The 23,870-nt window shown below is 38.2% G+C and overlaps 2 protein-coding genes across 2 annotated transcripts in view; both read right to left on the bottom strand.

Annotated features, from left to right (window-relative positions):
- Positions 1 to 16,737, bottom strand: part of LOC125230253 (calmodulin-like) — a 129,123-nt gene extending 112,386 nt beyond the window's left edge. Inside the window, exon 1 of the mRNA XM_048135360.1 lies at positions 16,453 to 16,737. Within this exon, the coding sequence (XP_047991317.1) occupies positions 16,453 to 16,542 (90 nt within the window). The 5' untranslated portion in view covers positions 16,543 to 16,737. The remainder of the gene's footprint in view (positions 1 to 16,452) is intronic.
- Positions 16,738 to 20,512: 3,775 nt separating this feature from the next.
- Positions 20,513 to 22,096, bottom strand: LOC125230336 (V-type proton ATPase catalytic subunit A). Its single transcript, XM_048135467.1, has one exon. It carries the CDS (start codon positions 22,046 to 22,048, stop codon positions 20,513 to 20,515), a length of 1,536 nt encoding a protein of 511 aa, XP_047991424.1. The 5' UTR covers positions 22,049 to 22,096.
- Positions 22,097 to 23,870: the final 1,774 nt, after the last annotated feature.

Here is a 23,870-nt window from a genome sequence, read left to right as displayed (position 1 = left end):
ATGCTGATGAAAAACCAAAGAGCATTCATTTGAAATGGAAGGTACCAAGACCAATGGCTTTAAAAGCAGTATTTTCCATTATATGTAGTTTTGAGGATCGTAAATTAACCATTCAAGATTTTTAACAATGTATTAAGACGTTGTGTAACGTCGTAGTTAGTTTTTGGTAAGAACAACAATGCTCGATATTAAATGCCTTACAATGTTGCTCCACAAAGATAGACCCACAATAAAATTAGCGTCACTTGTTAACAAAGTTAACTTGTTGTCAGTTTTGTAACGATAATTATTTAAGCATGAAATTTCAATAAAAGTATTGTTTTGTGTAAATTATATAAAGTATAAGCAAAAATCTATATCCAAAATGTGAAAAAAAGTAGATATTTAGTAAGATTTTATGCTTAATTGTCGTCACAAAAATGACAGCGAGTTAACTTTTTCTTAACAACTGACGCTAATTGTGGGTCCTCATCCCTGAATATTCCCAGTTGCATCTTAACACCGTTGTAAAAAAAAAGATGTTAAACATGTTTGGATAAAAACCATCGCCGCCCAAAACGAAAACCACGAACTCATGTAATGACCAGGCATGAACAAGCTAGCGATTGCCTTTACCTGACTTACACTCCTAAAGCTACTGGTGCTAGCGCTCCGAGCCTGCAAGAAGAAACATCCGTTCCGATACACTAGCACACACAGCTCGAGTTATACCCCAATCAACGAGAATCCCATGCTTTTAAGAATTGTCCAGGTCATAGCAAATGCGCCGCGAGCGTCTAATGCTTCTTTTATGGGTCAATATCTGACGGGTGAGCACAGAGAAACAAGGACAGGCTGTTATAAAACCTATTCGTTTATTTACTGTATTAATTAAAGAAGGCCTATCCTAGGGTTCATGTGTTAGACCTAATGAGAATGATAATAACTACTTAATTCTTTTTGAAATATTTTTGAATCGTAGTCTTTTTGATGATGACTATTTTTAAAATGAAATAAATAATTGTACAAAATATTTTAAAATGTTTATAATATTGACCTTTGCACACTGAGTGCTCATGCAAGTGTCGCATAAACATGCGTACGTACGCAAGTAAACTCTATGTATGTTCTGTACTAGTTACCTGATGTTTTTTTTTTATTAAATTAGTTTAGTCCTACTATAGAAAGTAATGCAATAAAATTTTAGATATTTTGTTGCGCATCGCAGAATCATAAATTGATTAAAAGTAATTCAAAATTGATCCAACGACCAAAAATGACATGAACAACACGCCAAGAGCGTTAGAGATATAGACAGCATTTTGTTGTCATTATTTTAAATATCATCTTGGATAATCCAGAAATAAATTTAATAACACATATTTATGGACTTTTTAACTGTAACTACTTTTATGAGGGGAATATCGTTGAAGGTTTTTTTCCTCGTTGATTGGACTATGTCGACCAATAAGATTGGCATGCTTGATGCTGGCTGATTGGATGGCGATAGTAAGATTATCAAAAAAATCTGAGATAGTAAATATTTTGTATTTAGAATCGATAATATTTGAAGTTATTAATGGTTTAAAACAGAAGCAATTACAATAATAATTCCAACTAATTTAAAAAAATGTTTATTAATGTTGGTAAGCAAACAAGAATTTTGTCATCAACAACGAACTAATCCTATAGTGACCTCATTTTGTAGAGCACAAAACAAAAGAAGGATACTATACCAACAGGGACAAATTATAGCTACTTTAAGCCCTTATTTATAAACAAAATTATAATGGAATGCAAAGTAATTCCGTATCTCATTACAAGTTTTCTAAAGAAAGCGGAGTCAGGAAATTCTGTTACAACGACCTCAAATTAATAGTGCAATCAGCAAACAAATTTGTGCCAATAAGTGTGAAAAATTCTCATTTTATGCCAACTTCACTGTAGTTTGCATTTAAATAAAACTAAACCGAGAAACAAATTATCCAATTAGAATTGACCTCATTGTCTTTAAAAGGACCTTATCGATTTCTCGGATCTGAATCGACTTCAATTAAGTTGAAAACTTCGGAATTACCTTCAACTTCAACAATCGCCCTTAATTAAGGATTGGAAAATGCAATTGCTTCAATTGGGCCTTTCTTATTCATTAGAACTTGTGTATTTCTTTGAAGTATTAAAAATGTGATATTAAAAAAAAAACATAAAATGAGAAGTTTTTTGAATACAGTAGGAGGAAACACCTAAACTTCAGATCAATTTGATAATCGAGTATTAGATTGAGTCATACTCTTTGGTACCGCTAAGTACCAGATTACACTTGTAATTTCTGCAAAAAATTCAATACCTTCAATTATTTCCTAAAAATCGCTAACATTCTCATAAAAAGCGTGTTTATCGCCATCCAAGTCGCTCGTGTGCATTATGTGCCAGAATAGAAGAAAGGAGAATAGTACGTGCAGCACATAACCTTGTTGGTCGGTAACACATAACACTTAAGTATATGCACAGATATATTTGGAGCCAAGTTTGAAAGTAATGTTTCCTGTCGGGCTTGTTTGTGAGAAAAATTCCCTCATTTGTCCATTTTATTTGCTAATATTGTGCAAAATACATGGAATGAGTCCAAATTTGAACCAGTTTTGGAAGAGTGCATTATTTATTTGAAATTTAGGTACATGTTTTTCGTTAGGATATTCTTCTTCATTTTCTCAGTGATTTAATAATATGTAACATGTACATTCAAAATTAGCTCCAAAGCATAGAACAAATATTAATAATGCAAGCATTTATTCATCGTGTAAATAGAAATTTGGAAACGGTGTTGTTTTAGTCAAATCTCCAAAAAAGCAAGAGAAGATTGCAACCGACACATCAAGTAGCTCTTTACAATAACAAATCAAAGAAACAACGATCCGAAAGAATCGGAACCAGAAAAGTTTTGAACACAAATTAAAAATGTAAAGAGCACTTAAACTTAACATTTAAAGCACTTGCCAAGACATTCAGCAACATCAATTATTCACATCGAAGAGAGTTCAATAGTAAAGAGTAGGGATAGCTGATGTCAGTATTTGCGTTAAAAGTTTGTGTGGTCGTGTAAATCGCATGTTATTACTCCTTTGGCAGCTTCGGAACCTGTAAATCTGAAAAGGCACTTTAAGATAAAGCGAGCATAATCTTGAGTTTCGGTTGAGTAGAACAGAGCCAAGTTTCCAATGGCATACAGCCATCTAATCTTCACAGGCATCTCCGTCGTATGTTTTCATGTTTTGTTTGGTACCACACCATTATATATTATAGCTTAGATAATATAATTGCGCCAAAAGTTTTGTTATATTTTTTTTTTTGGATACTATGCTATCGTCGGACGGTCAAGTGGTTATATAAAATGCCATCACACTTGCGAGTTATTTAGAATCTATTTGGCACTCAAAAGTTGTAAAGTTCTCATTCCAATATTTTATAAGCGTCGTAGTTATTTTTATCAGTCGTAGAGCATTTTGTGGAAAGTATCAAAAAGTAGGATAAACTATTCCACAAGTTCTATAATTCACAAAATTTCAAATCGCCTTTGTGCGCCAGTGAGATTGTCACCAATAAATAGACTTTATTACCTAGAATTTAGATTAAAAGTCCGATCATAACCTGGTGCCGTAGCCGAATGGCATTTCTGCTACGCGAAACGAAAACGAAACGCCGCGAAAGGTAGTCTGGCTCTGTCGCGCCAATACGCAAGAGCGATAGAGATAGATATCTACGAGCGTTTCGTTTCGTGAGCGCTTCGTGAGCATTTGTGCCATTCGGCTACGGGGCCTGGTCACCTTATATTTGAAACCCAATTAATTCTAAAAATTATAGAATATGACGTAGATATTACTTATAATTCTACTGCTTTTGGTTTCAAGTGACATTGAAAAAAATCAAAAACCTCCAAAGTAGCTATGTATTTAAATTTGAAGGTTTTCCAATTATTTTCATTCGCGCTGCAGCTTGAAATCAACAGTAGTAGCAAAGATTAACGTAGTATTGCCATTTATAAATTTTGATAAATCAAAATAGGTATATCGGGTATATCTTCACGAGCCAAGCTTACCATCAACATGGATCCATGTCCCCTTATGTTACTTCCAATCAAACCGATCCTGTCACGTGACCCCCGTCACAATCCCACCATTGTAATCCAATTCCAAAATCGTAGACCGCTTGCAATATTTCCCGAAACCTTTATCCGCACTCCGTTTTATTCATATTTTATGTGGGTCGCCAGTTACAAGGTCGTTACTGTCCCTTTTTGTTACACGGCGATGTATGCCGGAAATCGTTCTGTATACGAATAATTTCCGGGACACGCCATGCGAGGCTAGAAGTCGATGGGGTCGTAAATTCCTTTCAGTAAGCTTGTTGAAGAGCTGTCAAGACATGTCTGCAATAAAGTTCGTCTAAGCTAATGTTGCAATGACTTGAATAAGACAAAGAGGAGTCATTATAGATGTCATATTTTCATAAAATAGTACATTACGATACAAGTGCGTAAAAAAGGGAGTTCGAAACGAGTGGCGATAAATTAAAACACGACCGAAGGGAGTGTTTTAAATCGACACGAGTTACGAATTTCCCAATATTAATAGCTGTCAAACTCGATAACCGTATGAGTTAAGACGCTTGTTTCTTAGAGAAATTAATTGTATTTGATCTAAAGAACCATAAAAACAGGGTGTACGTACAACTAGGGAACAAATCAAATTATTTTATTAAATATTTTTCGATTTGTTCTTTTTTTTCAAGTAGTCACACTACTATATATAAATTATAAATTTAAATAGATATCATACACGAAAGAAAAAACGACAGGGCCCACTGGTGGCCGAGCCGGGAATCGAACCCGGGTCTTCAGCTTACGCGGCGGTTCGATTCCCGGCTCGGCCACCAGTGGGCCCTGTCGTTTTTTCTTTCGTGTATGATATCTATTTAAATTTATAGGGTGTACGTACTTAAAAACGCAAACAAAAACATCACAAAATACCCAATAGATTTCTGATTCTATCATAGACAACGACATTTCACGACTTCAAGGTAATCGAAATATCTTTTCTTTTCGCTAGACTACCGCAGTCCCACGGGACGGTAAATTTTACTAATTTATTTCAAATTGGCATGCTGTCACCGTTGAGATAACATTGGAATAGTACAAGCAACTTAGAATAATATAAATGTTTGTTACGTTTTTTGTTATTATCTTATCAAATTTTATTTTTTACCATGCAGAAGAGCGATATTAAATATTTCTAAATTATAGGAAAAATGGAAAAATTTACACCTCCGGCAGGACTCGAACCTGCGACCTCTGGTCTTGCCGGAGCCCCGGCGAGGTCAGAAGCAATATGTTTATCTTATCAACTTATGAGAAAGACTTTCTGATGTGTAACCTTTGTCATTAACCTTATGTTTGTTGAAAATATCTTACAAGTAAATTATTTCTAAAATCTTAAAACTTTTTTTATTAAACCGGATAAGTATGTATTTTACAAAAAGACACATACAGATGAAGTGCGAAAAGGTTTACCTTCGTATTTTTCCGGAAACGTTCGTACTGACACTGACTGAAATAACATGACACGTTCGTACGTTTGCGTAAAAATACGAAAGAAAGTCTTTTCACACTACGTGTGTATATCTATTAAAAACAGCCTTAAAATCAAGATAGCTAATAAAATTAAATACTTAATTAAGTGTCCAATATAAGTCCTTACAATTTAAGAGAGTAATTGAATAGAACGAAAGCATCGGAATGAAAGTTAAGACGGCTTCACGCGGAGGAAGTTGCGACGAGCATAAATCAGTTGCTAGCGATGTTGGGCGCCACTTACAACGTTATTTATTTTACAAATTAACCTTTTAAACGTTTTTCCTCCCGTGTAAAAAAATGGTGTCAAAATATCGACTGGTAGAGAGTGGTTAACTGACAGTTTGACAACGTTAGCCATAAGGCCATAACACTTTTATCGTGGACTAAGAGCCCAGAGCCATCAGACATTCCTTATTTTCTCAAAGATGATACTTTGGGATAATGTATCGACGTTTAATGTCTGCATAGTACCTAGTTCGGCCCATCGGCCAATTTTTTGCTATAAGGGTTTTTTTTAAACACTCAGATTCCTTAAATTTTCAAGGCTGTTTTGAGCAATTTAAAGAAAGTTAGTGTTTTAAAAAAAACCTTATAACAAAAAAATGGCAGACAGGCCGAACTAGGTAAATGCAGACATTAATCGTCGATACGAACTCTACACTCTCTCTGCCTGTGTGGTGACGGGTTAAGAATTTCACCACCCCCTTTCTTCCCGTGGGTGTCGTAGAAGGCGACTATGGGATATGGGTTAAATTGTGGCGTAGGCGAGAGGCTGGCAACCTGTCACTGCAATGTCACAGTTTCGTTTTCTTTCAACCCCTTATTTGCCAAGAGTGGCACTGAAGCTTTAGTAGTTTCATGTGTTCTGCCTACCCCTTTATGGGATACAGGCGTGATTGTATGTATGTATGTATGTACGAACTCTACATTATCGCAAACTTTCAACTCCTTGAGAAAATGAGGAAGGTCTGGTGGCTCTGGGCTCTTAGTCAATGAATCTTTCTCGCTACAAGAGACGACCCAACCTTCTCTCGACAGTCTCCGGAGACGTTCGGCGATCGCCGGCAGGGTTGATTGTTCCATTCCTCCGACAAAGACAGATATACGACAATGTTTGCCTTTCGACGCTTCCTAATATAATCTCTTTATTGATTTCGCGCGAAATTGGTATCGTAAATGTTCGCTGGAGTTTAGCGTAACGGTGCGTACCTCGCTCATTTGTCAGTGTTTCGTCTCTAGTTTTTGATCTTTATTGTTTGAACTTAAATTTAAAAAAAAGTTGCTATTTTATTTTTATTACTAGATATATTCTGTACCTAATAAATAACTTATTTAAGGTGGTATATGTCAAAAACATACATTTCTAAATTATTATTTTTAAGTGACACCAACTCATACCATGTTTTGTAAAATGAACGTTTTGTCCCCTAAGTTTCTTTGGACATAATTTTGACGATTTTAAAACTTGGATGATAGTTTTGTTTTAGCAGTTGTAGACTGCATTAAATATACAAAGAAAACCACACCGAAATCTGAAATCACTTCGTCAAAAATATGTCCAAAGAAGAGAATGATTTGAAAAATTCTGGATATTGACCCTAACCGTACTCAACTCGTCAAAGTTCAATCAAAGTACAACTTAACCTCATCTCGCTCCCAGTTCTTTCACAGCACCTCAAACGAAATTGAATCTGTATTTGCGGGCGGACCGGGGCCTGGACATGTGACCCGGTTCCGCAACCTAGTTCCAGGCTATGTGCTGTGAAATACGGGTCCGGGTCCGATAAAATACCTTTTGAAAGGTTTAAGTGATGATTGGCAAGCGCTTACCTGTGGATACTAATAGCTGAGGGTTGTAATCAAATCAAATTGAATCTGTTTGCGGGCGGTCACCCGAGCTTGCACATGTGATCCGGTTACGCAACCTACTTGCAGGTTACCTGGTTGACTATATTATTCATATTCATATTCATATTCATTTATTTCGTAAATGCACAGATACATTACACGTCAACAGTTACAGTTCATATATTAAAATTTAGAATAATAATTAAACTTTAAATTTTTGAATTGAATTTAAGAGATCATAATACAATATTAAAAGTTATTAGAATAATAATTGGATACATTACATTTAAATGTTTAAATGTCACAAAATTCTTTTACATCGTAGAATGCATTTTTGATTAACCATTTCTTCAATTCTTTATTATAGTGATTGGCGAATGATTGGACCTGTACATGGGATTGACTATTCAATAAATTCATAGCAATTTATAGAACTGAAATCCTTGCAAATCACCTCATAAATGCATCAAAACTGAACTATCATAAAGTCCCTTATCAATATTGCACCTGCTCAGTGTTTTTTTTTTGACATATTTTTAATCATTTTTATGGCAAATCTTTGGACTCGAGAGCCAAAGTCGATGATTCAGTTGCGATATATGCATGGACAACTCTAATTTAATCATCCCAAAGAAAGATTTGAACCAGTTCCGTACGCATGACAGGAAGGGGGCACTAATAAATCTATACGGCCGATCTAGACGGCCGGTCTGGCTCAGTCGGTAGTGACCCTGCCTGCTAAGCCGCGGTCCTGGGTTCGAATCCCGGTAAGGGCATTTATTTTTGTGACGAGCACAAATATTTGTTCCTGAGTCATAGATGTTTTCTATGTATTTAAGTATGTATTTATCTATTTAAGTATGTATATCGTCGCTTAGCACCCATAGTACAAGCTTTGCTTAGTTTGGGGCTAAGTTGATCTGTGTAAGGTGTCCTCAATATTTATTCTATTTATTTATTTATAGAATTCTTTAAAAATTAAAATTAATTAAAAAAATTATGTCAAATCTCGGAAATAAAGCACAATCTGCCGGAGTCAAATCTTCAAAATTAACCATGGCGGCATTCACGCAAATATTCACAAAAAGCTCTTTCAAAAATCCTGGCGGTAAACATAACGTGTACACAATGTACGCTGGCCGGGCCGGAAGTGGAAAATAACAGATCTATGCAATTCTTTAAAAACAATTTAATCTTCAATTACATACCGCCTGCCGAAGTGAAACTTTCCTTTACCATCCCGGACCACGCTATTAATTCACAAAAAACTCTTTCAGAAAACATGACATAATGCCTATTCATCAAATTTCATTGCAGTAAAGTATTCGGTAAGGGAGGAAATCCTGGTAAGCATAACGTAGTACATGCCGCACGGTCCGGAAGTGGGGCGGAAATTGGTCCGGCGAGTAACAAGGGTGACTTTACGAGTTTACGTGGCGAATGTTAGAGTTGTGTATCGATATCGATATCTTGGACAGTGATTAGTGAAGAAAAGCTTATAATTATTACCCTATAATTGTCCCACTGATAGGCAAAGGCCTCCTTATTCTTCCACGCATTCCTCGGAAATTTCCCACCAGTCTGTATCAGGGCATTTCTCAGAGCGAATATTTTTTTTTATTTCGGTGGCAAATTTTTTACGTGAATCCTGTAAGAGTCACATGAAATTTTGTCAATTTAAATAGAAGTCTCGGATTTCTCCCAGAAACAAAGAAATCTCACGCTACGCGTACGGGGTTCGTTTAATAGATAGATAGATAGATAGATAAGAACTTTATTCATTCCCACAACATACATGGTAGATAAAACAAAAGATAAAAGGCATGCATCTTAAAATAGAAATTAAAAGCTAATTACTTAGTTACATTTTTAAAAGAATACAAATTTTCAAAACCATGTGTCGTGGCAGAGAACAGGCGCTGGCTCAGCATTATGATAATAATGCTGCCACCGAAGTCAAAAAAATTGAAACGCTCTGAGAAATGCTCGTCAAAGGTTCAAACGCATCCGGCAGACGAGTCCTGCCCATGCAGTCCCATTTGAGCCTGGCGGCAGTGATACATACAACTGTTGTCGACGTTGTCGTGTGTTGAAGAGAAGCTTATGTATATGCCAAAAAAAACACAATTATAAACAAATACCTAGTGTCGATTACAAGTTTTTTTTTAAATCGACTGTATATTTTTAATCAGCCATTCAAACAATTATGTTGTGTCATAGTAACCTACCTAGATAATATTTAGCTTTATTTAGCCTGAAGGCATCAAACGGCTGGCAACTTGACTAGGCCCTAAAATATGGGGTGCGCCGAAGTTCATATAAAATTGGTATATAGATTATTGGTAGTCCGAAAATGTTTCTCATACAATTTTACATTATAATGATCATTATTTATAACAATTTTATGTTAATAACTATCGTAACTTCGAATGACTTATGTTCATAATGTCATTCATCATAAATACATTTTATACTAATGTTAATGTTTATATACATAATGATCATAACGATTGCGAGTAATATAATTTATCGTTATATTATTGTTAACAGAACTGGCCCCGTAGCCGAATGGCATTTCTCCGACGCCAAACGAAAACGAAACGTAGTCCGGCTCTGTCGCGCCAATACGCAAGAGCGATAGGGATAGATATCTACTAGCGTTTCGTTTCGTGAGCGTTTGTGCCATTCGGCTACGCACCCAGAAGTGACAGTCCAGTTAGGTGCGACGACGAGTGTAGCGAGGAGGAGCGTGTTAGGTTGACCGTGAGCAAACCAGAAGACTTTTTAATGTAAATTGTATATGTCACTGTAAAAGCTTCAAACGCGCTTCTATAAATGGCACAAGTTTTTCATAGAACTTCCCAAAAACTTTTTAAATAATTTTATGATGAATGATTTTCTTAAACACAAAATTATGAATGTTATTACTTAAATATTTGTATAGAATTTATGATGATAAATTTTCGGCTAAATGATTATTATGAACAGTGATAGTAGTACTATTGATAATAATGAAACAATATTATGATAAGTAAAATTATGAGAAATGATCATTCGGAGCACAAATCGGTATAAACAATAATTTTATAACAAATAATTTTATATGAGCCAATATGGACCCTAAAATATGATTCCCTATATGGCGGTACGTATGCATAATATGGAAAAGTGTATCATCACGGGGCGAATGAATGGCAAACGCGTTTGGGGTGAGGCTCGTAAGAGATGCCAGAGATGGTCTGACTAAGAAGTCGACTGGTGGCAGCATATACTGTGCCGTTCATATAACCGCATTCAATGGAGACGCTACTTGTGGTCGCAATCCTCAGCATCGAGGGAACGAGAAAGAAGAACCTATTGATCACAACTACCCGTCGGGTGAATAGAACTAGTAAAGTCCCACATCGTAATTCAGACGTGGATCTAACAAGTTAGTTCGGTTAATCTATGCTGAATATGCATGAGTAATATGTAACGACGGCGCTTAAGGGATCCGCTGAAATAGATGTTATGAGTGTTAGGACTTAGGTCTAGCGTCGCTAAGACGCCACAAGCTATACTGAGATTTACATACACTTTGCAATGGTTTGTAGTGAATAGGGTGATGTGATAAATAACTCTATACTGATTCGTAAAAGAGAGAATGCTAGCTTGGCAAAAAAAAGAGTAGAAACGGAACAATTTTTTTATTTTATCGTACCAACATTTAGCTGGGCCATTTTTTTTTCAAAGTTGTCCACCCCACTTTTTCTGTAACATGGGTATTTTTTACGCGATTCTTTCAGAATCGCGAGCTCTTTCGATCCTGATAGGAGACAAAAAATGTCCAAAGATTTCCTTACATTTTTCAAACTTTCCATTCCGTTAATGAAAAAAAAACATTGGCACACTTTTTTTCTCCTATTAGGATTGAAACAGCTCGCGATTCTGAGTGGAAACCACATAAAAAATTTCAAATCCAAAAAAAGTGGGGTGAACAACTTTGAAAAAAATTTCCCAAGTGTTTTCATTGAAAAGTGTCAAAATAGTTGCCACATGCAAACCGTTTTGCATAGATGGTGGCGCCCCTATTTTTTTCTACTCTTTTTTGGTAGGCTGCATAGTTGTAAGTAGGTACTGAACGAAATTTTGAATAATCACGATAAAGTTGTCAAAACAACGCCTTTAAAAAAAATGATTTTCTGTAAAGTCGGTTTACGGACGGAAGTTTGACGTGACAACGCTCAAGCCAATCATTCCTCTCTCTCGTTCGTGATGCGCTCTCGCTTGCGGAACGGGACAAAACCATAAATAGAGAAGTTATTGCCAATCAAACAAGTTTTTGACGTGACAACGTCTAATAACTCGTTACTAGTTACTACGGGCTGCATGCACGAAAAAGTTGACGTCATTGTCCTGTTCCGCAAGCGAATTGTCCCGTTCCGTTGTCACGTCAAACTACCCTCCGTAAAACGACTTTACAACCAATTTTTTTTTTACTAAAAAGTCCTGAAAATCAAAATTGTGTATGGGACAATGAACATTCGTCACATTATTTTAATTATCTTAGCATTCAGCGGGGCGGGCAAGCGTCGTCCACCTTATGTAACGTCGACTCAGGACACTTGAGCTTCAATTGTTACGCCCAAAATGAGCATGCACTCAAGCCTAACACTTAAGCTTTAGTAGTTAGTTAGTTACACAGAAGCCAAAAAGTAACATATCCCAGTCTAAAAACTAACCCAATCATCAATCAGCCTAAACCAATCACGCATTCTAAACAAACACATCGAAACCAAATTAAAAGGGGAACTAAGCGCTCATTAAATGGCGAACTCGTTAAAGTTTATAATGGTTTCCAGCGGGGAGCGTGTTACACCGAACTTCCTCGTTTTCTGACGTTGAGAGTTAATATTTGTGAACCTTAAAAATGTTGCAGAAGTTAACGATGTTCATATATTCTAAATTTCAAAGCGATAGCATAAGTATTTCTCGAGATATTTAGTAATGTGTCGGAAGACAGACAGACGCACAGAGGGCCTGTCTGGTGCGCACCATAAGGGTTCATTTTGTAAAGTCCCTAAAAATGGTTGGTTAAAAGTATTCCGTGTAGAACTTTCTTCGCACGGACTAATTTCAATTTTTACCAATTCGACTTCTTATGCCAATGAGATATTTTCTAGCAATGCCCTGACTTGTACTGTTACATTTTGCATACCTAAAAAAATAATGTCAAAACTGAGTTTTTTTCAAACAAAATGTCTCCTTTGACTTTCCATTTCTGCCGTATATCAAAGTTCGAATCAGGCTTTTAGCTTCCTGGATCTCTCTTAAAAATTGCTTTCTATTATAATACGGGACAGAAAAATCCCATACAAAAAAACGTACCTACCCCTGAAATGTACGGGCCTTTTAGCCTTAAAACTAGATGACGCTGTTACGCAGCCTGGAAGTGGCCAGAATCATATTTTCCCTAAATATTTTTGCGTGTTTTTGTTTTATATAAGAACAAATGGCATGCTTCTTTATTTTAATATCATATCACGTCAATACACATTTAAAAAAAAAGTTGTAGGCATCATCAGAATTACACTTCAATACCTCAAAGTGTAAAGTTATAGCGTTCTCTAGAAGTCGGGTGCCTCTTGTCAAACAATATAACATTAAAGAGACCGTGTTGGATCGTGTTGACGAAATAACTGACCTGGGACTGACCTTGGACACGAGACTCAACTTTAGAACGCATGTCACCAATATATGTAAAAAGGCGAATAGGGTCCTCGGATTTATCATGAGGGTATCAAGCCAGTTCAGTGACACTCGTGTTTCGCTGTTACTGTACAGTGCATACGTTCGCAGCAAACTCGAATTTGGGGCTTGTGTCTGGGACCCACACGAGAGCAAGTATACCCTCATGATAGAGAAAATCCAGAGGAAATTTGCTCGTTTCCTTTACAAGAGGAAGTTTGGGTTTTACCCTTATCTCTATCCTTCTTTGTTCGTCAGCGGCATGGTCGGGTTGGATACACTAGAGTTGCGGAGGAAAATGTTGCTCCTGGGGCATTTTTATAAGCTACTGTGCAACCAAGTATCTAACCCGACTGCGCTAGCACGGATAGGTTTGTCTGTGCCGCCCCCTCGCCGGCTCGGAGTGGAAGGGGAGGGCGGGGCGGTGGTGTCGCGGCGGCGCCGGCGCCTGTTCGCGTGTCCGTCGACGCGCACGCGCTGGGCCGCAAACGCTCCCTCTGCAAGAGCTATTTTTTAAATGACATGCATCTGCAGCTACCCGATGCCGATATTTTTTTTGATCCACCTTACCAAATTATGAAATGTATTAATGAATTTTTGAATAGAATGTAATGAATGTACCTATATATTAGTTTTAGTTTACTTTATGGATTAGTATGAAGTTTTTTTTTTTTTTGACATTATACTTATTATTGATATTTTATTTGCTTGTTTGTTTATAATGTTTAATTGTTGTATGTTTCTAATGTATTGACATGTAATTTAGTATTGTATAAAGTGACTTGTTTGTATATAAATATTATTATGTAATAACCTAACTTTTAAGCGCTTGGTGTTAACTGTAAGCTTATCTGTGAATAAATAAATTGAAATTGAAAATTGAAATTGAAATCAGTGTAGTTATGATAGAATTTAATAGGTGGCGCTAAAAAATTAGGTACGATTCTTAGTATGGAGACTGTAAATCCTATATAAATTATCCTTGTTTTAGGGTAAGCTTTTTCCCATAAAGGGACGACTATCTTCTAAGCATGATAGAACAAGATTCAACTTTTCTTCTTTCTAAAAAGCTGTTTCTTTTGTCCCCCGACTGAGAGAATAACAACAAATAGTTTCAAGTACCAGTTAAAGTCGTGACTTCAAATTTCAATTTAGCGCAAGCGAGGATCAGTCTCTAATACACTTGTAATGTTCGTAGTTCGTATGCTAAGCGAGTTTGTAATGTACATTTTATAAACGGTTACGTAAAACTTTTTAAGATATGCAAATTGTGATAACACGCTCAACAATTGTAATATTTGTGTTAGTTAAACATTGGAACTGAAGATAAGGGATTAAGAAGTACGTTGCTTAAGTATTAACTGCAGAAAATTGGCTTGTTTATGATTTTGATCTAATCGATGATTTCATAATTATTTATATAATTCAATAGGTTCATTTTAAAATTAGATTCTGAAATAGTTGGACGATATGATATCAAATATAATTGGTATATTTTTATCTAAGGTACTGGCAAAATACCAACGACGTAGCTTGCCGCACCACAATGTTAAGCCAGCGACTTTTCTGTGCCATAATTTCATTATGTAAGTATTTAAAAAACTAAAACTTAAGTATTCAAATCTGTATATTTTATATCACTGTTTGTTTGTTACTAACATCTATAGTCTAAGGAAAATATCTATTTATTTATCAATTATACATGCCTACTGCCATATTTTGTACAGGAATTTTTGTCGCGATATAGTGTGACTGAAAGCCTTTTCAGTCGCGGCATAATGAGCGATTTCCGAACGAACCCGACTAATGAACACGCGTGCTCCATTTAAGGTAGGTTATATTTAAACATTATTGTGTTAAACAAACAGACAAAATTGTGTAACAAATGTCATGAAAGTTGACCCCAAAATATTGGGTTACTTTTGTACCTTACGGCATTCCGGACCCTTAAAAAAATAATCAAAATGCATTTGGATTATGGCTCAAAAATCGAGTCAAAATGTTGGCTAAATACTGTATCATAATTAAGGTAATTTTAAAACTGTATCTGTATAATTTTAAAACACGTACGTTACTAAAACATCATTTTTAATACACTACTTATTTGCATTAATAGAACGAGAATATAATTAAATAGATTACTTTATGTAAAATTAATAAAAAATGAAGCTTTTTACTGCATTTACGTATTATTTAACCTACAAATAAACAATTAAGTACTTTAAGCTGTTCGTTACACAAATCCTCACAGAACTCGCTGAAATATGATGCAATCTCAATGACAAAGGTTAGGCATCAGCGCTAATTTCCAGATATATCTTCGGATCTCATTTCGGTTGAAATATTCATAATTAACGGTGCTCCTCTTAATTACTCAGCTTTAATATTTATGCAGCAATTAGGGAGTAAATAAAATAGACGCTGTCTGTGCAGGGCCGCGTAGCCAACGTGACAAATGCTCCGTAGCGAAAGAAACACAATCCTCAAAGACTATAAAAGTTTCGTTGTCGTAGCTCATGAAAGCGATCGTCACTTTGACTAGGCCAGCAGAAATTTGTCTTACCTATAGATAACGCGATTGTGTTTTCAGTGTTCTGTTGGAAAACTGTAAATTGATAATTTGAGAGTGTAAATATCTGTAATTATCCATAGCTACCGTAGCCGCTTGGAAATATTAATCAGAATACCAATTTTTTTTTGTCAGACTAACAACCTAACATTCTCGATTGTTAAATATGAAATTGTCATCATTAATTTACAATTCCTATGAAAATATGACGTTTTATAAAATCACTTTGTCTTATTCAAGTTTCTGTAAAATTAGATTAGACGGACTCTAAGATCGCGTACAGGGCACAAGTTATGGCATATCAAGGTCATTTCATAAATTTCGGTTGATCAAAATGTATGAAACAATTTGAATTGCCATTTTGGTGCTCCCACACTGGCAGTTATGTGTATAACATTAAATTAGTGGGAGCACTAAAGTCCAACATCCTAAAAACACTTCAATCTCGCAAACCAACAAAACTTAAATATTGAAAAATACGTTTCTACTCACATTTTTCATTATACCTACATGTTTTGAAACAAATTGTGATTCTTCATTCTGAGTGCAACCGGCAGCGGTGTATATACCTAATGAAGAATCACCATTTATTCGCCAATAGCAATAGGTATAATAAACGTAAGTAGAGACGCGTTTTTAAATATTTAAAAATACGATTATGTTTCAAGAAAGTTAGCTTCCAATAAATATTGACAAATACCTTGCTTCTGTTCCTGGGGTCCCTGAAGTCCTCCTTGGAAGCCTTTCTCCGCTTGTCCTTCAGTATCATACGGGCTGCAGCAAACGCCATCTTGAATTTGAGAAACGCGCGTTTCTCGCGTTCCACACTTGAGAGTCTTGGAGACGAACTTTTTTGAGTTTTAAATAGACCGTTTCTCACGATTTACACAACTCTCAGTCCCGCGACAAGATTCTCAGTCTGCGAAACACTTTTTCGAGTTTTGACTAGACCGTTTCTCACAATTTACACAACTCTCAGTCCCGCGACAAGATTCTCAGTCTGCGAAACACTTTTTCGAGTTTTGACTAGACCGTTTCCTGCACGTCACACTTCAAAATCTTGGGAACGAACTTTTTGAACTTTTAACTAGACCCTTTCTTTCGTTTCAGACTTGTACTCCTTGGAAACGTCACTTTTTCTCACTTGAAAGTTTTTGAAACGAACTTTTTGAGCTTCTCACACTTGCTTCTCTGATCTGACACTTTCTTGATCACAGATTTTTTTGACTAAATTGACTAATAATTGCTTCTAGATTTCACTATTCAACTTAACAAGTCTTTAACACTAATAAAACTTAACAATTATTGCCTTTTTCGTTGAATACAGGTAACAATATAATTGAATTTAATTAACAAATGTTATCACTTCACCTTGTTTCAATTGAACGAATTATTTTAATCACTAACACTGTGGAAGAAAGACATTGTTATTAGTTTCTTTGGTTGTTAATAATTTGCCAGTACGTAAATATTTATTTCAAAATTGACTTCTTAATCTGCTAAAATTTAATATGTGACGTTATCTGGGTAAAGGGACCTTATTCTCGATGGCGATTAGGTCCCGCGACGTCGTATTTGTACATGAACATAACGACGTAAGCGCCATCGATAATAAGGTCCCTTTACCCATATAATGTCACATATCAAAAAATATTTGGTACAGCTAATCATCAAAAGTACAGAATTAAAGTATGCGCTAAAATTACTTTCATTATATAATTTCATAACGGAGACAAATTACCTATAGTCGTATAGTGGTACTGATTGTCTGTCTATGTAGAATATTTAATTACATTGTCTCCGACTGATGCGTATGATCGTGAACTTTAGAGATATAAGGAGGAGAATTACAGTACCTATAGCATGTATTTTTGGCACAGATCGTTTACTACTTTTGACAGTAACTATATCTATACCTATAGCAAATGAAAGCGCAGCTACGCCAGACAAAAAACAAAAAAGATGCTCCATTGTGGCGATGTCATCAACATTAAGAAAATTACAAAAAGCCCGACTTATAGAAACGGTTTCCGATTCTGTTTCATCAGTTTGATTTGATTTTTGTTAGATTTTGATACGACCTTTAGTTATGTCATCAGCAAAACTTGAATAGGGTGAGGTATTTGCCCTATTATAATATATGACCAAATATGTCAAAATATAAGGTAACTAGTGTAACTACTGACTACCTCAAAGTGTTGGGAAACACTGGTCAACAGGCAATTTAACAACAATAAGTGCGAGCGACATGCCTTTTGGGTAAGGTAAAGTGGGACAAATCTCAATTGCCCAATTGTAACTAATCCATTTTTTTCCATTATTACACTATGATGTTGAGTTCTACATGTATCAACTGAACACGCCTACCATATATAACCGGTGGACACTCTATTTAATAATACAAACATTGTAAAACATGGAAAAAATGGACCAAGCATTTGCCCCCCAGTCGAGATTTGTCCTGCTGTACCTTACACGCTTTGCGGTAAGGTTAAGCGTGCGTAAGTATAAAATTCAAATATTGGTGATTATTTGTTTAACTCAACGAGGTTAATTAAAACGTACATTGTGTATGTAATATATGCTAGTTTGTTATCATTCGAATGTGTATTTCGTATATACTTGTTCAAAGTGTTCAAACACACTATTCATACCCGTTCGAAAGAAACGCACAGATAATTATTAATTTATTATATCAAAACATAAGTTTTAATTGATCTAGAGGTCGTATCAAAATGAGCTAAAAAAACATCAAAAGTGTAAAGCAGAATTGAGTTCATGGACAGTAAGCTTTTATAAGCTGAAAATGTCTAATGAAAACAAGGAACGGAGAAAATTGGCAAGTCTTTCTACTTTATAATTACTGGTGGAATTTTTTTATGCTATCGCGATTGCTCGGTTTCACTGTCTTAAAAATACAGAAGTATTTTTTTATAATTTACAATTACTGTCGTTTAGAGATTATATTCGTCAAATTGGTTTTGAAGTGAAACTTCTATTGCGACTTCCAAACTGACAGTGTTAAACGCGTTAACGCGCTATTTTATCAATTCGATTTTTTCCATGTTTTACAATGTTTGCATTATTAAACAGAGTGTCCACAGATTATATATGGTAGGCGTGTGCATGTAGAGCTCGACATCATAGTGTAATAATGGAAGAAAATTGATTAGTTACAATTTACCCCTCTAGTCGAGATTTACCCCGCTGTACCTTACATTGGCTGATTTTTGCACAAAAAATATCATTGATTGAAATGTAACTTTTACACTCGAATCATTTTAAAACTAGACTTATCGAAGTTGCAATTATTATGTAGGTGGTAAAGTACGTACATTCACATAAATCTTACATCTCGTATGTAACAGACACCTCATAACATCTCTAAAACCTTTTACCCTTGACCTCCTAAATTATGGGTTGGGGCCAAGGTCGTATTATTTTACACAGATAACATAATATATCTAGCCTACTTTATCTTTTGCTCGTCATGGAAAAAGTAGTGTATTAGCGTTTTTATGGAAAATTAAATAGAGTATTATACAAATACACAGCCTGTTTGCTTTAATGGAAGTAACTTTATGTCAAATACATTTAAGGCCAGTTGCATCAACCACATTTGACGGACACATCATCGTCACGCAGAGAGGTCTATGGAACTTCCCATACAATAAAATTTAACGAATGCTTTAACGATGCGATGCGTGGCCCTAACTACCGAAATGGAAGTAATCTCCTCCCTAACAGACACAGACTTAAAAGTCCGAACAATGTGGGTGGTACATTGGTCCGAGACTATATAATCGTTTGCCCAATAATCTTAAATCTACTGAACTTACATATAATATTTTTATCAATAATCTCAAGGAATATTTATTAAATGAAGCTTTCTATTCAATAGAATAATTTTTGAATAAGAACAATTGTATAAATGATTCAAATCAAATCAAAATCAAATCGTTTATTTGCAAGAATACAGTCAAGTAGATGGTATCAAACAAATGTAAAGTGCAGTGTATTCAGCCAGCTAGAGGGCTATTATTATAAAAGTTACCTACCTATAGTTACTATGATGGGCATAATTGTAATTTTTGTAAATATGTATTGACATGTAATTTTCGTTAAGAAGAAATAAATTGAAATTGAAATTGATGACAGACGGTTTGCTGCAACCGGCCCTTAATATCTCTAAGAAACTTAGTGTACTTTATTATTTTTTTTGCGAATTTAACAAGATGCGATTTAGCTACCAGATAGTTTTTGATAATGAGCCTTAACAACGTGTCAAAATTAATGAAAAAAAAAAACACGTTTGACGTTTAAAACACAGATTATGCTATACATTGCATGATGATAGCTGCCCGTTTTTTTTTAAGAAACAGCAGTAATAAAGCCTGAAATTCCCATACAAAGAAAATTAAAGTTAAGTATTTTATTTGCAGAAATATTCGGTTTTGATACCTTTAATTACCATGATTCAAACCAGGCCCAAAAGAATCATCAGAGTAAGAAAAACCCATCCGTCATAAAACTGTAGGAACAGTATAGCTATGTCAGCTCATATTCAAGTACGTGCGCACCGCGATATGAGCTGACTAGCCAAAAGCAATATCCTTTCAATGTGAGAACGAGACGCCAGTCTCACTCCGACCATTGTAACGTTAACTGGTTATTTTAATATACGGGGTTAATTATAAAGTGCTTATTATTCCACACCAATATATCACCTCTTATAATATAGAAGTGCGGACAAATAACTTCTAAAGTGGTGACCCCGACGTGATCTTGTCGGTCTCGGCCAGCGACGCCTTGCCCACCAGCTGCACGATTTCTGACAAGTCTTCCTCTTCTTGCAGGATTTCCTTGACCTTGGTCCTGAGGGGCACGAAGTCGGGGTAGTTCTTGTCATAGAAGTCATCGAGAGCGCGCATGTATTTGCTGTATGAGATGAGCCAGTTGATGGAGGGGAAGTGTTTCCTCTGCGCGAGCTTCTTGTCGAGCCCCCAGAACACCTGCACGATGCCCAGCGTGGCCGCGGTCACGGGGTCCGAGAAGTCTCCGCCGGGCGGCGACACGGCGCCCACGATGGACACGGAACCTTCCCTGTCGGGGTTTCCCAAGCACTTGACGCGTCCGGCGCGCTCGTAGAAGGAGGCCAGACGGGCGCCCAGGTACGCCGGGTAGCCGGAGTCCGCCGGCATCTCGGCCAGGCGCCCCGAGATCTCACGCAGCGCCTCGGCCCAGCGGGACGTGGAGTCCGCCATCATGGACACGTTGTAACCCATGTCACGGAAGTACTCCGACAGCGTGATACCGGTGTAGATGGAGGCCTCACGGGCGGCCACAGGCATGTTGGAGGTGTTGGCGACGAGCGCGGTACGCTTCATGATGGACTCGGTCACGCCGTCGATCTCCACGGTCAGCTCGGGGAAGTCACGCAGTACCTCAGACATCTCGTTACCACGCTCCCCGCAACCGACGTACACGATGACGTCAGAGTTGGAATACTTAGACAGCGCCTGCGAGATGACGGTCTTGCCGCAACCGGCTCCGGGGATGGCGGTGGTGCCGCCCTGGACGCATGGGAAGAGCGAGTCGAGCACGCGCTGGCCGGTGAGCAGCGGGTGGTTGGCGGGCTGCTTCTCGGCGCTGGGCCGCGGCTGGCGCACGGGCCACACCTGCAGCATGCTGAACTTTTTCTTCTCGCCGTCGAACTCCGTCTCCAGCACGATGTCAGTGACTTTGTAGTTGCCGGCGGGCGCGATGTACGTGACGGTGCCCTTGGCCTTGGGCGGCACGATCATGCGGTGCTTCACCAGCGTGTTCTCGTGCACCACGCCGTACAGGTCTCCGCCGGTGATGTGGGACCCCACCTTGACATTGAGGGGGTTGAACTCCCAGCTGACGTCGCGCGCCAGGCAGGGCACGTTGACGCCGCGCGGGATGTAGATGGACTGCGTCATCTCGTGGATGTCCTTGAGCGGGCGCTGGATGCCGTCGAAGATGGAGCCCAGGATGCCGGGCCCGAGCTCCACGGACAGGGGCTTGCCGGTGCGCAGGACGGGGTCGCCCACGGTTACACCCGACGTTTCTTCGTACACCCTAATGGTAGCCATGTCTCCCTCCAGACGAATGATCTCTCCGACCAGCTCGTTGTAGCCGACGCGCACCAACTCGTACATGGCCGCTCCGGACATTTTCTCCGCCGTTACGACGGGACCGGAGACAGCGAACACATAACCAAACTGGTCCTCATTCTCCTCGGTGGCAATCATCCTCAGATTGGCCCGCGCCATTTTGAATTTTTATTCTTATCTCAAGCTTATCCAAGACGTATAATGATCCAGAAAATAGTTAGTTACTATAAGAAACGAAGTAAAATGACGACACACCTCTTATAATATAGAAGTGCGGACAAATAACTTCTAAAGTGGTGACCTCCCGACGTGAATCAGTGGACGATCAGTGAATAATAAAAACAGTTAAAGTGATTAAAAATGAGTCCGGATCCCAATAAATTAACTTCGGGCAGTGAGACTCAACCGGGCGCGGACAATGTACCAGCAGCAGAAACGACCGATGTGGTAGCCATTTCAGTGTCGAGCCGGATACCAGATTTCTGGGTGGACCAGCCCAGAGTTTGGTTCATCCGGACGGAAGCAGTATTAACACCACAGCGGATAGGGGACGACGCCAAATTCGACATGGTGGTGTCGAAGCTGCCAAAGGACGTAATACTGCGGCTGGCGGATTTTCTAACAAACCCGCCCGCCACCAACCGATATCAGGAGCTTAAGGCGAAGCTCTTGAAGATGTTGGAAGATTCCAAAAACAGGCAAGTAGAGAAGGTCCTCGGGGAAATGGACCTGGGCGATCAAAAACCATCCCAGCTATTGGCCAAGATGCGCAACCTGGCTAAGGACAGCTTCCCCGATGCCACACTGAGAATAATGTGGCAGAATCACCTACCTACGGCAGTGCGCGCAGTTTTGGTAGCATCCAGGAGAGCGATCTTGACACACTGGCCAACATCGCCGATGACGTATCGGAAGCCACTAGAATCCCTAACGTGGCAGCAGCGGCAGTACCACAGAGTCAGGCGCACAGAGCCGCAGCGAACACCTCAGGAACCGCAGATACAGCAGTGATACTCGCTGAGATTGCCAAGTTAAGCGTCAGAATGATGGACTTGGAACGGGCAAGGCCAAGAGGTCGCAGTTACGGAAGGAGAGGACGCGGAGGTCGTTCAGCGTCCAGACCAAGGAGTACGTCACGCCACCGGAACCAAGCCGAGAGGAGACCAGATTGGCTTTGTTACTACCATTTCCGATTCGGTCCTGCCGCCACCAAATGTCGCCAACCCTGCGCATGGGTACTCAACCAACAGGAAAACTAGCGGAGATAGTACAGAGTGCGACTAGGACGGAGATCTGTACTATCAAACCAAGCCGTCGTTTATGCGTAACAGACTTAAACACTGGACTGCATTTTTTAGTGGACACAGGTGCTGACATTTCCTTATTACCAGTGCAGAACAAACAACGTGCGGGTGAGTGCTCTGATCTAAAACTGTTTGCAGCAAATGGCTCAGAAATCAAAACATACGGTGTTAAAGTTTTAACGTTAGATTTAAGGTTACGTAGACCGTACAAATGGGAATTTGTTATAGCCGACGTTAAACAGCCAATACTGGGGAAATATATCACCTCTTATAATATAGAAGTGCGGACAAATAACTTCTAAAGTGGTGACCTCCCGACGTGAATCAGTGGACGATCAGTGAATAATAAAAACAGTTAAAGTGATTAAAAATGAGTCCGGATCCCAATAAATTAACTTCGGGCAGTGAGACTCAACCGGGCGCGGACAATGTACCAGCAGCAGAAACGACCGATGTGGTAGCCATTTCAGTGTCGAGCCGGATACCAGATTTCTGGGTGGACCAGCCCAGAGTTTGGTTCATCCGGACGGAAGCGGTATTAACACCACAGCGGATAGGGGACGACGCCAAATTCGACATGGTGGTGTCAAAGCTACCAAAGGATGTAATACTGCGGCTGGCAGATTTTCTAACTAACCCGCCCGCCACCAACCGATATCAGGAGCTTAAGGCGAAGC

Source organism: Leguminivora glycinivorella, chromosome 10 (genome assembly GCF_023078275.1).
Source record: "Leguminivora glycinivorella isolate SPB_JAAS2020 chromosome 10, LegGlyc_1.1, whole genome shotgun sequence".
Lineage (NCBI taxonomy): Eukaryota > Metazoa > Arthropoda > Insecta > Lepidoptera > Tortricidae > Leguminivora > Leguminivora glycinivorella.
Note: the sequence above shows the minus strand (reverse complement) of the source record. Positions and strands in the feature narration are given on the sequence as shown.